This window comes from Plutella xylostella, chromosome 10, assembly GCF_932276165.1.
Source record: "Plutella xylostella chromosome 10, ilPluXylo3.1, whole genome shotgun sequence".
Lineage (NCBI taxonomy): Eukaryota > Metazoa > Arthropoda > Insecta > Lepidoptera > Plutellidae > Plutella > Plutella xylostella.
The window spans coordinates 4,609,669-4,627,297 of NC_063990.1; the positions used below are offsets into that span (position 1 = coordinate 4,609,669).

The 17,629-nt window shown below is 37.6% G+C and overlaps 1 protein-coding gene across 5 annotated transcripts in view; it reads right to left on the reverse strand.

Annotated features, from left to right (window-relative positions):
- LOC119693674 (transcription factor Sp9) overlaps positions 1-17,629 on the reverse strand; it is a 68,494-nt gene that overhangs the window by 11,383 nt on the left and 39,482 nt on the right. For 2 of the 5 annotated variants that reach the window (XM_038117744.2, XM_038117743.2), the window contains exon 2: positions 15,310-15,357. The exons of 2 other annotated variants lie outside the window; for them this stretch is intronic. In XM_038117744.2, the coding sequence (XP_037973672.1) occupies positions 15,310-15,357 (48 nt within the window). Of the gene's footprint in view, positions 1-8,267; positions 8,447-15,309; positions 15,358-17,629 lie in introns of those variants that run through there. One more of the 5 variants, XM_038117746.2, reaches the window with a different exon arrangement.

Consider the following 17,629-nt stretch of genomic DNA (forward strand, 5'->3'; position numbering starts at 1 on the left):
TAACATAATACCGCTACAGGGCGCAGGGGCTGTAAAGTCACGGACAGTCACGGTCACTTCTCACCACATTCTGTTGTGGGAGGACGTGCTAAACTGCCTCCATCTGTCAGGTGTGTGTGGTCAGGGTACAGCTAAATACACTATAAATAGGTATAATACTTATACAGGAGAAGCGATAGTGACGCAAAAAGGATACCGTTTGTAATCTTTGGCCAGCCACAGGAAAAAAAAAACATAGGGAGCATAGTGAACTTTTAATGCATGCAATGCAATGAAGATGGAGTTTATGGTACCTACTGAACTTAAGGGAAATCAATCAACAGTTTAGTAAATAGACAATGAATAGAAGAAAACGTCTAGCCTGGCAAAGTAAAACATTCCGTAAGTACATTTTCAGGAGAGCGTTTATGGGCTAAGTTCCAGCATAGTTATTGAAAATAACTTACTCTTTCGTATTGATATTTTAGCTTTATAGCATGCTGCATGCTATACTTTAGAGAGGTCAAACACATCAAGTATATCAATATCATGAATGTCTCATCATAACAAGTTAAGCATAATAAAAGCACTAATTTCTTATACCCTTAGAAAGGGTATAAAATCAAACTATCAAATACAGAGTTTATTTCAAGGGCTGCAGTCCTATTCATGGTTCCCTGAGAGGTTGTGAAATATGGCACGTCCCAGTGGTGGGGAGGCCACGTGACTTCGCCATTATGGGACAAGCTCAATGGTAAGTATCCGGGACACGGCACTTATTTTACTGCCGGAGGGTATTGTTAGCTTATATTTACTGGATCTTCGTTGGGTTTTAAGAGTATTTCGCCTTGAAGAGTTGGTCTAGATAGAGGTAGAGCTTGTAGTCTGAAAAGACATCTGAATTTGCATGTTAGTATGTATAAGTAACCACCATAGCTTTGAAATATAAATATATAAGTATATACTTAAAATAACTACCCGTAATAAACTACCAGTGCTTACAGCTTACATCCGCTTTAGAAAATTATTGTTGTGTGCGTATTAGCAAATGCTGTCGGTTACTTACCCCGGGGCTATCTAAAGTGATCTCTAACAGAGAGTGACATCCGAATTCATAACAACGCGAGAGCGGCGGCGGCGGAGAGTGCGGGTGCGTTTAATGGCAGCAAGAAGCCATGCGGCTTGGTTAATAAATCCGACCCCAACGCAACAAATTGGAAACGGAAAATTTACAGTTAAAAGCCGGATGCTACATTTAATAGTCGCAATTTCCGATAGTTCTTCTAATGGACGTAATGTGCTCGCCGAGGTTCGCTAATGGGGCCTGAATTTATCATACGCAATTTTATTGTTATCTCAGCCACTGAGTACCTATATGTATATATACATATTATATTGTATTCTCACAAAGTTCAATTGAAAGAAATGTCGATGTTAGAAAATATCGGCTAATAGCTGAACGATAGTGAATTAGTGACAGTCACTCTCTGATAAAAGCTCAGATCTATTAACATTATTAAACAGTCTATTGTTATGGTGATGTGATAACAGATATAAGGTGTTGTGCGGGGCATAAATGGCACTATCGGTGTTGGTATCAATTAGGTCCCAGCGGGCGCGGCGGGGGGCGCGGCGGGGGTCCGGGGGTCGGCGCCTTTTGTTCCTCTTGTTACGTGGTAAATTAATTGTTGCCGCGACGCACACTGCGCTGCCAGACATGGGAAACAAGTGTCCAATTCATAGCAGACCGTAAAGGGTTAGGTTCACTGGCAACGATCAATACAATAGCCACACGGTAACTCTATAGAAGAAACAAAATTAGCTCACGATTACCAAACACTCGATACCCTTTAGCTGTCAATCAAGAGATTTTGTTTCTTCCCTAACAAAACACTCGGGTTGACAACTGATGATGACGTGACCGCTTCTTGTGGAGTTTTTCATCGAGCGGAAGGCATTAATTAGTGGTGCTACATGTTCAAAAATGACGAAGTTCGTTGTCGGGCATCAGATAGTGGTGCGGCGGCGCCTCTCTGCCCCGTGACTTGCAGCTCGCCTTCATTACCCGCACCCGCCCGGGCCCGCACTAACAAGCCCGGCTAATGCCGTGAGTTGCAAAAACACCAGCCTAACTCCGTTCCAAAACCCAATCGATTACAATCTCTATCTCCCAATACTAAAATTTATTCTCAATCAGCCGACCCAACACAAAGAACATTGTCATTGCGTCTCATCTATTCCAGAAGCCGACTAGTCCGTCTCCGATGACATTAATGACTCCCAAATCGGGACGATCCTTTTAAAACTCAAGGGGGCAATCTGTAAGTGTATTAGTTTCGGATCGTCAGCGGAGACCCCCATTAGGCGCCGGCGGGGGGGGGGATCACGCGGACAAAGGCTCCCGAGCAATCACGGCCGGTGATGCTGCTCGGTTCGACCATCCCTCGCCACAGACAACCTGTTTGTTTAAGGATCGCATGAATCATTGCATTACCACGGTCGCTTTTTATCGATTTCTCTCAGCAAGAAAACTATTCCATCAATGAATATGTAAGAATGGCGGTAGTTATAATTGCGATAAAAAACTGAAGTAATACAGTGGAAAATAAATGCGTAACTCATAACAGGAAAAGTAACACGGCCTAAAAACTATTCAATACTGAGGTGCACGTCATTGGAACATCTCTGCTGCGGCAGTGAGTGAGTCGCGGTAATGAGCGGTTGCAAACCAACCAGGGAAATTATTCCCTTTGTACACCTGCTTACAAATAAAAATTGAATTCTGACGTCATTTCAATTGTGACGTTCTTTGACAGCTTAAACGTATATGAAGACGAGTCATAACATGGTATTATTGTATAAGTAATAATACGTAGGTTTAAATAAATACCAGCTAGGAACGCAATTACGTATTACGTTGGCAGTAGGAGTTCGTACAAATAAATAAGCATTAGGTAGTTTGTTCAAGTAATTGTTATGAAATCAAAAGTTATCATATCACTCTTACGTAATTTGTAATGGTATATAGTCTGTTTGACATACAATTGTAAAATCATTAACAGCTAATAATCATCATAAAATTATAATTTTAGCTATTTAGGTATCACCCGCATGCTCTACGTTAATATCTAACTTACAACTTGGAGAGTTACGCACTGAAATCTTAAACCTAAAGCCAATAATGATAAAGTGTAAAACCGATTGACACCAAGACTTGCCATTCCGTTTATCTACTAGAAAAAATATGCGTGGTCGTATGTCTTTGTAACGACTTTCGCATTTCTGACAGCCGCCGGCTGATAATGGCGACACTTGGTTAATTATGACAGCTGAGCGTCTATGACAATATGACAACCAACACACACAACGTACCATGTAGCTTCTACATGAGCATGAGCAAATAAATGCTTAATATAAGACACAACTCTTTAATACCAAGGATAGGTTTTGTTAAGTAGGACAGGTCGTATCAAGGTTTATGTACGTCTTACGTATCTCTACTTTTTAGAGACAAAGCTACAATCAATCAATTACTGCTGACAAGAGCTTATATAGTATTTATATTCATTTCATGCAATTAAAACCTCAACTATCAAAAATATACTTATACTCGTTGTGTGAACTTACAATAATCTACAATTAAGTATTATAGGTACTCAGGTACAAAACATCATTAGGTATAAATAACTCTATTAACCATATATATTGGGTGGTTTAGTTAAAACAACGATAGTGCCTAGGTTTCAAACATAATTAGACAAAAACTTAACTTTAACCAAGTATAGCAGAATGTTTTTCTTGTACTCAAGAAGTTTATTGATCTCATTACACACACATTTACCTAGAGGTGTAATAACAGTAAAACAAGGCAAGGTAAAGAACTAGCCGCAGCATATTTAAATAATTATCAATTCTAGAGTAACTGTTCAGTATGAACACGACTAACGAGGCATTAGCGGTCGCCACAGGAAGCAGCGTTGCGTTGTGGTCGAGCCGTTTTTATGCACCGATGTGTTGGGCCGAATGCTAAACTGCTTTTAATAAACCGCATGTGGGTTGAAGCAAATAATGTCCATCTATAAACAGCTTACCACATCACGACGTGACGGGAGAGCTAAAAGTTGACGTTTAATGGAAAATTTCTATCAAGTTAATTGTGAAATTGAGCCACTGAGCAGTTGAGTCAGCTGCGTTGGGCAAGACGTGACAAAGTGACAAAGAATGCTAAATTGCCTCTACAAAGTATACTAGTACTAGAGTTGTTTCCAAATAAAGTATGTTTTCATTATAATTATGATAAGGTTCAGGTAAATGATTATGATCTCTGTTGTCGTAGCTGCTATCTGAGTATGTAACCTAATAATTTGTGTATTATTATTAGATTGATCGACAGTATACTTTATGTAAGTGACAGTTTTTACCTATTTAAAAGTATGCAGAATTAAACTAAACACAAAAGGAAGTGAATTACGAGACAGTCGATCCATGAAAGCGAAGTAAGGCACAAAATTGTCGCAACAAAACGACAAACTACACAATAAATCGTTCCGTCGACATGCGACGACAAAGCCAGAGATTCGCACGTCGTTATACATTGCTGGCAGGAAAAGAGAACAAAACGATAGGGGAAACAAGAATGAGTAGTGAAGACGTGCATTGTTGAATTTGTCGCCACCGAGCCGCGCGCGGTGACGGATGCCTGTATAAATAACCGTCGCCTCTAATTACGAATAACTTCTAAGAGGATTAATTAGATGGGTACTGGAAGACTAAGTTTAACTTGTTGAGGACTTTTAATCCCAACTGATTGTTTTTTTCTTAATTTAAAACTGATAAAGAGTACATTAGCGATTAGAAGATCTACAGGGTGTTGCAAAAAGGGTATACTAAGCCGAAACCTACATGTGCAGCATGGTACATATATCTAAACCCGAAACTGAAATCAGAATTTAAAAATTCGCCAAAAAAAAGAGACATTCTCCATAGTAAAAAGTCACGTGACCAACATAGTTTCTATGGAAAATTATAAATTTAAATGTTGTGTGTTTTTGTTTTTCAATAAAGTAATATTGTGTTGCTTGGATTTGGTTAGTTCTCACTGTAAGGACCTTTGCCATATACTGAACGGCAACGTAGTGCCTTTCTGCTAACCCGTCATAACATAGTATTATATCATACGATGCTCATCAGACATATCGCACCCGTATTCCAAATTCAACATGGCGATTCGCTTGAAGAGAGCGTAATGGTGCGTCGGAATCCCGCCGCACTAAATAACCGCTTGACAACTTCATTTAAATACCTTTTGTCCATGAACGGGTTAACGTGACGGTAAAAAGAAATATGGATGCTACATATGGTGCAAGCTTTATTTTTTCCCAATTAGTTCATGTGACAAATATTTTAACTAGACATGTTTAGGCAGGGGCTGCCGATGGATGGAGATTCATTATTATTGTGTTGATTAAAATACGTGTTAATTGGTGTACAGTACGAGAATAAACAATGGTTTTATGAACACTGAAGGAGTATTTCTTTTGTATCTAAGTACGTATTTAAGTTTAAGAATTTATAAATAATATTGCTTCAAGCTTTATGTCACCTAAGTGCAACATCTCAAAACCACTCTAATCACTAATCTAGCATAACCAACCCGAAAAAAGGTGTCAGATCTCAAGAGCTCTTTGTACCGACAACGGGTCGAAAGCAAACTATACGGGATTTGTCGTAGAAATTTCACCAACAAAGACTGCTTAATCCCCACAACAGCCATTTAGGGCCATTTGTGAACATAAAAGAGGATAAAAGTTTGTCTGAATGCGGCTCCCCGAGCTCGGCTGGTCATTGACGCGGCGTCACGCTGCGACTATGAATGGCCGATCGCGGCAAAAAACCTATTAGCCACGCATAATAGTATTGAAGGATATTTGTGTCGGATCAAAGGAAAGGGATTCTGATTGACACACTTGAAAAGGTCGACGTTTGGAACGGGACATATTGGTTCTACGTTCTACTCGTCAAAATGTATCTAGCTTATGATATTTATTTGTAGCTTCAATCCGTTGAAGTAGATTCTTGAGTAAATATTTAGGCAAGTTATGTGTATATCTCACAATTTTTTATATATTTCCCATTTCTAAGCTGATTTGAGTATAGATCTGCCTATGCATAGACTGAACTTCAATTCATTCATTTAAAAGGAATATTGAATTAGAAATATTTAGATAGAAGATTATTCAATTCATTCATACGCCATCAATTCCAACCACTGTTACCTGTCATAAGTACGTATCATATCTGCCTTGATATCCAAGTAACAATACCGGACACATAACAAATTCAATAAGTTAGTTGTATCCAGTCACCGACATTATAAAGTCAAATTATTAATGTCTGGTATAAAAGATCAATATCAATAACATTGAAGTCATCGGTTGTATCGATGTAACAGAATTGTTCATGGTTACAAAAAGGATCTATGCAAACTTATCTAAGCTTGGCATCGATCTTTAAGCTATAGGCCATAAGGGTCGTTATGTCTCATAGATCAGTCACGGGAGTTTTGTTTAGGATTAGGTCTAAATGAACAATGGGGCTATTGTTCCGTGTTTCATCGGTTCATAAATTAAATATCCGTTGAGAGCGATGCAGCGACTCCGTTCGATTGAATTGTTGGCGCTATCCGTTTCCTGAATTTGTCTTCGATGACAAATAATGTGGAGGGTCTAGGGATGAAGATGGATTTCAATTGTAAACAATGGAATTTGCGGTTCAAAATGAGGACTGTTTTTCAGTGATCGATTTTTAAAATGATATTCACGATACATTGATTGATGTTTTTGATTTATTGTATTGGCATACCTATTTTACCTACTACCTATACCTAGGACCTAATGTGTAGTGTAGGAGGGAACTCTCACACCACGTTACGGTATGGCACCACTTCAGAAATGTTATAAGGATCTAGTTACATCTCTAACTAAACCTATTAATGAAATTCTACAAAACAATATAAATTAAGTATAAAATCCTTCTCATTTTCAAATCCCATTCATAAATGCCCCAAAAATAGAATTTTTTTTTTTTTTTTAAAGATTTTATTATCACTCCACAGACTTTATGTCCGTGCCTTTTTGAGAGATCAATATATTGTGAGAGTTTGGTTGTTTTTTGTCTTCATCTTTTAACTACTCACTACTCAATGTGGAAGCTTATAATATATATATTTTATCTTTTATATATATATACCTATATATTATTAATATTTTTTTTTTTTTTTGCACACCTGGAGGAAAATCTACACAGACACCTGGGAAGGGGACCCAGGTAGTGTCGGCCTTTAACCGACTAAAAATAGAATATTTACAAAAATATCATACACAATTTCCCAAGAGATCAGCTTTAGAACGAACTTAGGTCCCAAGTAATAAGTACCTAAGTATGTAGGCCCAATTGCAGGCACATGACAAAGTTTATTACAAGTATAATTCAGATATTTTTTTCAATGACAAATAATTATCTTTGTGTGTACCTAATAGTTACCTACATACCTATCTACTAAAATAAATAAATAAATAATAAATAAATAACTTTTATTTCGTTTAAAGCTTAGCCTAGATTACATACAAGGTTGGGACCGCCTAGTAAGTAAACAATACCTGTGACAGACGGCCCCGCTCTTTTAATAACATACGGTTAAAAATAATGAAAGCAACATAAGCTTAACTGTGTAAGATAGAAAATAGAATTTAAAATGAGCAATTTTTTATCTTTATTAACACCTACAAAAAAATAAAAAAATAACACTTCCTATAGTATTATTATTAAAATGTGCAAATGAACATTGAACTCTCATTACTATTTCTAAAAGTTAGTGGGTAAATATAGATTTTAAATCTGTTAATACAAAAACATGTTTAGGTAGGTGTCAACTTAAATCTTCTAAATTCACTAAGTGGCCATAGTTACTTTAATATTTGTTTAGTACAACGTATAGGTATCAACCTGATGTTTATTTAGTAGGTAAGTAGTACATATTTGATTATGATCAATGACAGCGAGAGCGCGAGCGTAGGCCAATGTTTTACCGTACCTACTCATAAATCCTCTCGGTCCCCTTTTTTTATTAAATTTAAAAATATAAATTCAAATAAATCTACCCATAACAATATATGAATATTTCCATAAGTTCACTATCATGTATTATCTACAATAATATTAAATTTCATTTGACGGCACTATCTACACCTTCATACCTAATAAACAAAAACAAAACAAATAAAACTTACAATAGATTTATTAGTCGCGTGTAGCGGCCCGTACATATCGGTGATCATGATGAAGCACTGAGTCCCAACACTAGTCCACACACATCGCGGACGAAACTTTTCACGATTTTCTTTTACAAATTCGCGCGGCCGTTTCAGCTGTTCACATAGCGTTTTGTTTTATCAGAGACGTCCAACTGTGTGAACGTGAGGCAGCGTCGGCGCTGGGGCGCGCGTGGGGGCAGGGGGGGAGGGCGGGGCCGGCCAATCGCAGCCTCGCCCCGCCCCGCCCACCGCCGCCCCCGCAAGGTCGCGAGGCGGCGACTATCGATCGCTCCTCAAACCGACTCCATTTTATTTCGGACCGCTCGATTTGCATAAACTTTTTTGTTTCAAATTTTGTCGCTTATTCGGCGCTTTTTCTGCTATTACTGGTAAGGTTCCGGATTGTTATCTTTAGTTATGTAAATGGGCTCGGCCTGCGTTGCTAACTGAATGAAATGTTTTATTTACAGAATTTTCTTGCTTAATGTAGAGCGTTTAGTCCCAACTAAATGTTGTTGGAAAATTGCCAGCTCTACATCACAATGAGTGTTTTCTATGACATGTATGTGAGTTTCGACGTGACTAGGTAAGTAGGTAGGTCATAGTTGATAGAATTTCTGGTAAAACGATGCTTTCAGTTTTCAAATATATCTATGTTTTAGTCATAACTAGGTATAGCCTCTATTAAAAAGCACTTAAAGAACATCACATCACATCACATCATGGCCTTTCATGGCAGTCCAGTAAATTAAACTTTACAGTAGGTAACCCCTCAGGATGCCATTCTCTTTCTCCTTTGATAGAACTTATCCTACACACTGAAGTTGAAGTCGGAGTAGGGTAACTAATTGCGATGTGTTCGTTCAGTACTTTGGATAGATTTCGTATATATCTAGAGTGGACAGTCAGTCACAACAATTCCTTTTTTTATAACTCTACCGACCTATCTACCGATGCACTTATGATTTTATTACAATATACACGAAACAAAAGTACTAAGGTAGGTAAATTTTAATTTTAATGCTTTCAAAATCATAACTTAGGTAAGTAACATTTTTTTTTCGACTATCAGAGATACCGTAAATCTCAATGAGCAAAATTTATAGTTTGTCACTGATAAAATTAAAATTTGTGCCTTCAGAATCGACATCATGTCAGTGAATTCGCCGTCGGCACGCCGATTTACTCCTGCCCGACCTACCTAGAAGTTTACATTATAGGACAGCAAACTGGCAGAAAATGCTTTTAGCATAAAGTCCACCTGATTTTATTTACATTATAACGTGCAGTACTTACTGTGATACTGAATTGGCTACTCAAATGAATACTGTCTCAATTTGTCTTTTGTCATCTTACTCCTAGTAAAAAAGGTGGTATTTTTATGTATGCTCAAAAAAATCTACCTATTTATTTTATTTAAGTTATCTTGTATGTCCTTGTGCTACAAGTATGTGGCTATAGGCATCAATATACTACTGTATTGTGGACATACTTCCCTAGTTTTACACAATTTATTTATAACTCACAAACGTTATGATGTGAATGACGAAGTTATGAGCGCGAGCTGGAGGGCTACTCTACATTGACGAAAAACTAATAAACGAGAGCTGTCGTGCAAACGGCACGCTTAATACAACGAGATAGAGTCGTGGCTCTCGCAGCAGCGCTCCCAAACTTAGTATTTCGTCTTACTACCAGTTTCAATAACTCTAGCTATCGATAGCTGACAGTTACTTTCATACGATTTTGACAGAATCTTCTTTTTATTTGTCAAAATCGTATGATAGTAACTGTTAGCTATCGATATATTATGTATAGAATATTGAAAGTGGCAGTTACAGTCAGTTTGGTTTGAACACGGTGATAGAGTGACCCCCAGCCCGGCCGGTCGGCGCAAGGTCGTGCGCGGGCGCAGGTACGCCCATTATCCCGGTCCCGGGTTCAGAGCCCGCTAAGTGTGATTGAGTCAGCGCTTTACTTACCCACTTACGTATTTGAATTTAGATTAGTATTAAGTATTAACAGCTGAGCTAGATATGTCAGGCATACCTAGTGTGGGGTACATTGTTTAGTATTATGTAGTTAACAAAGGAGATAAATATCCACTTTCAGTGCAAATACTTTGATATTACATATTTCAATTAAGCAGTAATTTAAGCCGATATTGTACATAACAATGTACTAATAAAGAAACAATGTATAATATTTAAGCGATAAATATCGGTGGATACTTATAGCTTTTGTTGGCTATACCAGTGGTATGAATCTAAAAGAAGAACTGAGGACCGTTGACTGCCTACTATTTAAATGGCATTAGGTAGTTAGTTTAATTTTCTGTAATGATTTTACAAGGAGGATAATATAATGTGCTGTGCAGCCCAAATCAAGCGATCCCAAACCGTAACAGTTTCATAACTAAACAGTTTTATATTCAACGTGTTGTAGATATGGTACCTACTTATATGGATATTACCTCTAACTACATGTACCTACGTAGCTATGAGCATTCTTGTCATTGTAATATAATACAAGTTATTTTATGAATACTCTCTACCTTAAGTGTAACATTGAAATAAGACTTCCTTACACACTATCCAAAACATCGGAAAATGCCCACTAATGAAAAAAGTTATTGTAGGGGTGACTCAAATTTCCTAAACGTAATATAATAAAAAATAATATTATTATGAAGCCTAATGGACTCGAGCTCACGAAATGAAACCCCGCCCCGGCCAGTAATGCGAACATCTGACACCAAATCCCATTGCGGGTAATGGCGCCGGGAACATCCAACAAGGTGTAAAACATAATAAAACATAATGTCGGTAGCAAAAAAACTTTATCAGACCAGAAAAAAGTTACGAAAGAAAAACACCATCGAAGTATTAAATAAAATCCTCGGGTGAAAAAATATGATGCGCCCTTCCGCACCCGGCGCCCGTAGGTACACTCGCCGCCACGACGCTTTACAAATAGCTTAAGCGTCTAATAGTTTTATGACACGCATAACAGGAGTGAAAGGCGCGCTTCAGCATCTAAGAAATTTACATTTTATTGCCGAGCGTCAAGGTGCAGAGCCGCGCAGCCACCGGGGCGGAAATGACAGTCGCACGGCATTATAGCGACATTAGATAGGGGTGCCATCGGGTTCATAAAATAGTAAAATCGGTTAAGGTGAGGGGGTGCGCGGTGCGGGGCGCGGGGGGGCAAGGGGCGTGTCGGGATAACGAAATAAAAATGCTCGAATGCTCGGGGCCGCCGCCCAGCGCTCGTGGGCGACCGTGCGAACTCCGGTTAACGCAATAAACATTTTAATTTGAACACGAAACTCACGCTGAGATGTGAAATTACAGCATGAGAGGGCGGCGTGTGCAAAAGAAATCAAATTACGAGGAAATTTCACGAGCCCGTATTCCGGGAGGACATAAATAGGCTGCGCTGCTCGCTATCTCGATGTCATATGCAATTAACGACTGATCTTATTCGACTTATCGGGCTAAATCCCACACTGTGGCCATCCTATAATACCCATAATTATATAAATAATAATACAAACACTGTGATGATGATGATATTATTTTTATGCATTCGGTTAATGACCAAAATACGAGCCCGAAAGACGTGATTTCATCTACCAATACACACAGCACGTGAAGCACTGCTGTTAAATACAGGGTGTATCCACGTAACATTTGTGCCGAAGTGGGGACCGGCGACAGCGGCGAGACACATTCGAGACCGGAAGTGACCGGATCTCACCGGAAATTACCGGAAGTGCCCGAGTCTCCTCCAAGCTGCGATTGACTCGCTCACTAAACCGTTTAGTAATATTTGCGATGTTTGGTCAATTGCTCTATTTTAACTGGATAGGTTAAAAAACCGACACATGAATAAAGAACTACGCCTAAATGTTCCATAAACCAAGTAACGTTTGTTTTGTTAAGTTAATTAAGATATAATATTAACTGAATAGTGAGACATACTAATGAAAATGAGGCTTTATTACCAGTAGTAGTGATATCCTTAAGAAGATATTATACACTCTGAATGTTTTGATTGTAGTTGATAAATATAACATCCTTCATAATTCCTATACTGTAAATTAGGATCACCCAAAGACAAGATATACCTACTGGGATTTTCCTGATTCCACTTCTGAAAATTCCCTCACTAAAAACATCCACGTATCTAACCGTAGGTAATTTAGTAGCTGAGCGCCGCCGCTGCTACAATGTGGAGAAAAACCATTTTCCCCTGAAGTTACCGTGACACATACATACAAAGTGCTACGACCAAATCTCTCTTTGAGTGGTGCAGGGCCTTCCTATCGAATTCTTATGTACTATATATGGAATTCAGTAGATAATAAATAATATAAAATTTTGGGATCCCGGGACAGTAACAATATTTTCTTTCAATACATATATTCAAATTACATAAAACTTTAAAGTACTTAAGGAAAAAGTTAGTTAGAGCGAAAGTTGGAAGGGGTAAGAATAAAGTCACAGTACCTACCTATATGATAATAATATGCATGTAGCATAATAAAGTTAATAGCAGAAGTTTTCCATTGATGACAAACTTCAAAATAAAGGTATTCTACAAAGTAATAGCCACAGAAGAATACAATGATACACCTACGAAGTTGCAAAATCTATTTCAAACATTAAATGTTGGTGACGTTTTAGATTTTCAACAACAGTGCAACCTATATCAACTTATGTACCAATAGAGAAAAGCCCATTAAGTCGAGTAAGGGTAGGAAATACTGGGAAAAGTGGTCTGTAGGGGGAAACGGGGGAATGTTGAACGTCGGGATACTCAGGCGATCGAAGCGCGCTCGACTTGACGCGAGCATCGCCTTGCCCTCCCCTACCACTTGTCTGTTCTACTCATGCCTGTAGGCATACAGTTATACAATGTCTGGAGGTAAGCGTAGGTAATTCAGAGTGGTGGTTCGAATTGTAGCTGGAAATAGGTGAGTCTTTCTTCAGTTCTTACAGGACACGGCTTAGATTTATTCTTTTTAATGGTTCATTCTTAAACAGGTTTTTTTACAGATATAATAATTATGGTTGAGAAATATCAAATAAAATAATATGATATCAAGAAATCATTTTTACAGTTCTAAATACGATCTGATCATAAATTACTTACGAAGTAATTAACGTTAAAATTCAAATATGACTCTATCGCGTAAACGCACCAACAGGTAACTATTGATACTATTAATAAACGGCGCAGTGTTCACATTAGACTATACGTACAATGCTACACACACAGGGCCACACACAGGGCGCCGCGGGCCAGCGCCGGCTCCGCTATCAATGCACATTGTGCTCGACCACCAGATACCACATTCAATCGCACATTGTCTATACAATACCATAAGCAAATAAATTCCGAACCGCAAATTTATGAACCTCACATCGCTACGTAAAGGTTAATGTTGACTCGCCAATAATTATACCACAGCTTTAACACTTCAAAGTGTTGATGATATATTTTATTTAATTATCAGTTGGTATATTTATTTTTAAGCTGCAGTTTGCATGTGACAGGCCAGTTCAATGACAAGTTGTCAGGCGAGGGCCTCGAGTCAAAAAAGTCACATTAGCCGGCGCTCGTTAGCTCTTGGTAAAAGAAGTGCAATTATAGAAAACATCAGTGACAACGATTTCTGTGAGGGAATATAAATATTTCATTGCGCCTTAGGGGAGCTCAACTCTCAAGACACTGATAATCTTGATAATCATTGCAAACCATGCAGAACAAGCTCTGACAAAATAAACAAACAGATAATAGCGAAAGACTTCGTATAATTCTGAAAATTACAACAGTGTGTTTTCTATCAGATTCAGCTTTTAAAAAACTTTAAGTATAATATTTTTCAGAAAACATATAGGTACCTATGAAGTTTTTTATTATCCCTGAACGCATACCACCGATACAAGAGCAACCTTCTCAAACTAAATGTCACCACGCGGCCGCATAACCGATTAGTCGTATTATATGCAAATGGCGGCATTAGGGAAGAATGTGGACGACACATTGTGTAGCGGCTGGACAATGGCGTCACGTCGAGATGTGCGCACGCGCATCCAACAACCTGTATACAGGAGGTACAATAACCTACACGATTAAAGATAACATAATCGTAGCAAAGAAGATTTTAAGATCTTAGAAAATTTAATCCGCTTCAAGACATAAAGCTATACTTTTATAGTTTACCGTAAGTATTTTACAGAATGTTTCATATTCCCTAATATTGTGTATTAAGCATGAGTACTGTAACTCCGCTATACGTGATCCGTATCAAATGCATTACCCGTGCCTCTCGGCCGTCCGCAACAATGCCGATTTCACAGCCGCCCGCCCTCGAGACGACAAATCGAAATAAATTACCGATTCACCGATACCTCTCGATTGTACCATCCGATCCGATTGTTCCGGTATAATTTCCTCAATCCGTGCCGGAAAACTCTAAACAATACCTTATTTTATTGACAGTTAATAATAATGTCGTGGCATTTTATAATTTTACAGCCAATTTCGTGATTCTATTGGTGCGTGACGCAATTGCAATACGGGGAAATAGTAGGCTCTATAGTAGGTAAGCATTATGATTTATTTTCCATTTTACTGTTACATTACAAATATAATATCAAGTTACGACCTAGAGAAGTAGGTAATTTAGAATTTTACAGCTTATTGTTGATGGTTGCAGCGGTGAAATATAAAATGAATGAATCAATTCAGATTTGTACACGGTTTAAAGGCAAATGGCAATTTACGACCATGACAATAAAATAATCGAAGCTTCTTAAACTGTAAAGTTATTTTATAGTAATAATAAATAAAATTAGTAACATTATGTACTGTGACGGACGTCACAAGTTTAATATTTTTAAAAAATTGAGTAGGTAAAATATGGTTTCAGTGTTGATTTAATTAAGTACACTTGAAAAGTCCTTCACTGTATTTATAGATAAACATACATAATAAAGTTGCTACTTACTAATATCTTCATGTCCTTCTGGTCGGTGGACACGGAGTCGATACTAACCTGAAACATAAATTACATATATTTCAATAAAGGTAAATAAAATATTAACTTACTTTATAGCATAGATAGAAAGATAAACAAAACTTAAGGGGATTAATCATAAATTAATTAAGTTAAACATATGACCTTAATGAGCGGCACCGTTGTTTCGCCTATTTCAAAACAAAAACTAATTAGAAAGGTCCTAAAAAGTTGATAGGAGCCGAAATACGGCACGGTGCACACAGAGCGAATTTAATTTGGAGCATTTTTAATTATAAAAGGAGATTTGGGTCGGAGTGGATTCGGCGCCGGCCGCCCGGCCCTGTAATTACCGCCCGGCTAATTGTAAGACCGGCGAGAGCGCGGTGTGCACCCCCCTTTATAGCCACGGATAGAGAACTGCAGCGTTATGGATAATGAAATGGACGAATAGTTCACACAGTGCTTTGCTACTTTTGATAATAATTAATTGAACTGAACTAAAAAACTATAAATAAATAGTTAAATCTGCTATGTCAGAGAATCTAAAAATATAGTTGGCTCGTTGACGAAAGTAAATGTCAAAACATGAGTTTTTCATATTGTGTCATTAAAAATTACGAGACTCAACGATGCCAAAGAGATTACGATGAATTTCCTACGATCAGACAGAACCTAGATCACTGACCATACACTATCAATCAAACCTTTGAGAAATGAAATTATAGAAAATTTACGTTTCAGCATGTTCAGTTTATGTTCTTTTATTCAAGTCAGTATATTGTTTTTTGGTTCGCTTTATAAGTAGTTAGACAAATAATAATTTCCGAGAAAAGGCACGATTCGTGACACTGTTCATGTTGCTCCCGTATCTTTACTGTCATCTGATGTAATGATATGTCGGTTGTACGTTTATTATTGTGGGTGTCAGCAACAGTGTAAAAAACCCGTGTTTTGCATTCTTTAAGTGTAAAGCTAGCACTTATACACAATACTTAGTGATTTAATACTAAAGCAAATTTATTAAAAACTAGCTGTTCCCGCGCGCTTTGCGCGCTTCACGTCAAAGAGTTTTCCCGTGGGTATTCCGGGATAAAAAGTAGCCTATGTTCTTTCCCAGGGTCTAGACCGTATGTATACCAAATTTCATTCACATCCGTTCAGTAGTTTTGGCGTGAAAGAGTAACAGACAAACACAGTTACTTTCGCATTTATAATATTAGGATAGTTAGGATTAGTTAGGATAGTGCCATGCACAATGCACACTTATGCTTGAACTATGTCTAATTATGTTTTACTACTCGTTCCTGTATACTATATACAATATATTACAATACGTAATTATTGGCCACCATTATTGTGTTTCACTTATACTGAATTTTCTAGCCAAGCCATGCAACTTTTATGTAAGTAATCAAAGCACATCTCAAGGTTAGTCAAACAGTAAGCAGTAAATACAGATGATGATGAAGCGTATAATTATAATAAAATGGATCTTTTTTGCCTATGAGAGCCAGTCATCGTTATTAAACGCAATCCTTTTAAGATGTTGTTAGAAAGTAGTCGTCGACTCAATGCATTAGGCTAAAGGGCAATTACTACATTAGATGTGCTATTAAACTCATTATACTGTATTATCGATCATATTTGTATAATATAGATGTATTGTTTTTTTTATTATTATAATGCGGCTAATTTGTGATGTCATTTAAAATGTCAAAAGATGGTGCAGCTACAGGCGCTTGGTAGACGCAAATTGAATATTTTTTTAATAAATGAAACAGTACAAAAAAAAATTGTTCTTGTTTTATGTATGGCTTTGAATTTTGATTTAATATTTAATTCAACTATAAAAATATATTGTTCCAATTCCAAGTTATTTTTGTTCCAAAAAAACAAAAAAAAACACGCACTCACGCCTTGTACCTACTAATGTACTCCCTTGCGGGGTAGGCAGAGGTGCATTGCTGCACCCACTTTTCGCCAGAGTGTTATGTTAGTCCCAATGTAATAGGGGGCGGGCCTATTGCCAACAAATATCTGTGTTTAAACAAATATCTGCCCCAGCCGGGAATCGAACCCGGGACCATCGGCTCAGTAGTCAGGGTCACTAACCACTACGCCATTCGGTCGTATTATTTGTTCCAACAAATACTTAAAGCTTTTTAAGTGAATGTATTCATCAAATTATTAAGTTGTAACGTCACGTCAGTTATAGATATACAAAATATCCTATAAAGCAAATTACAGCTTTAAATATTGCACAATAGGATATTTTATCTATCAGCAGCTATATCAATTAAAATTCCAT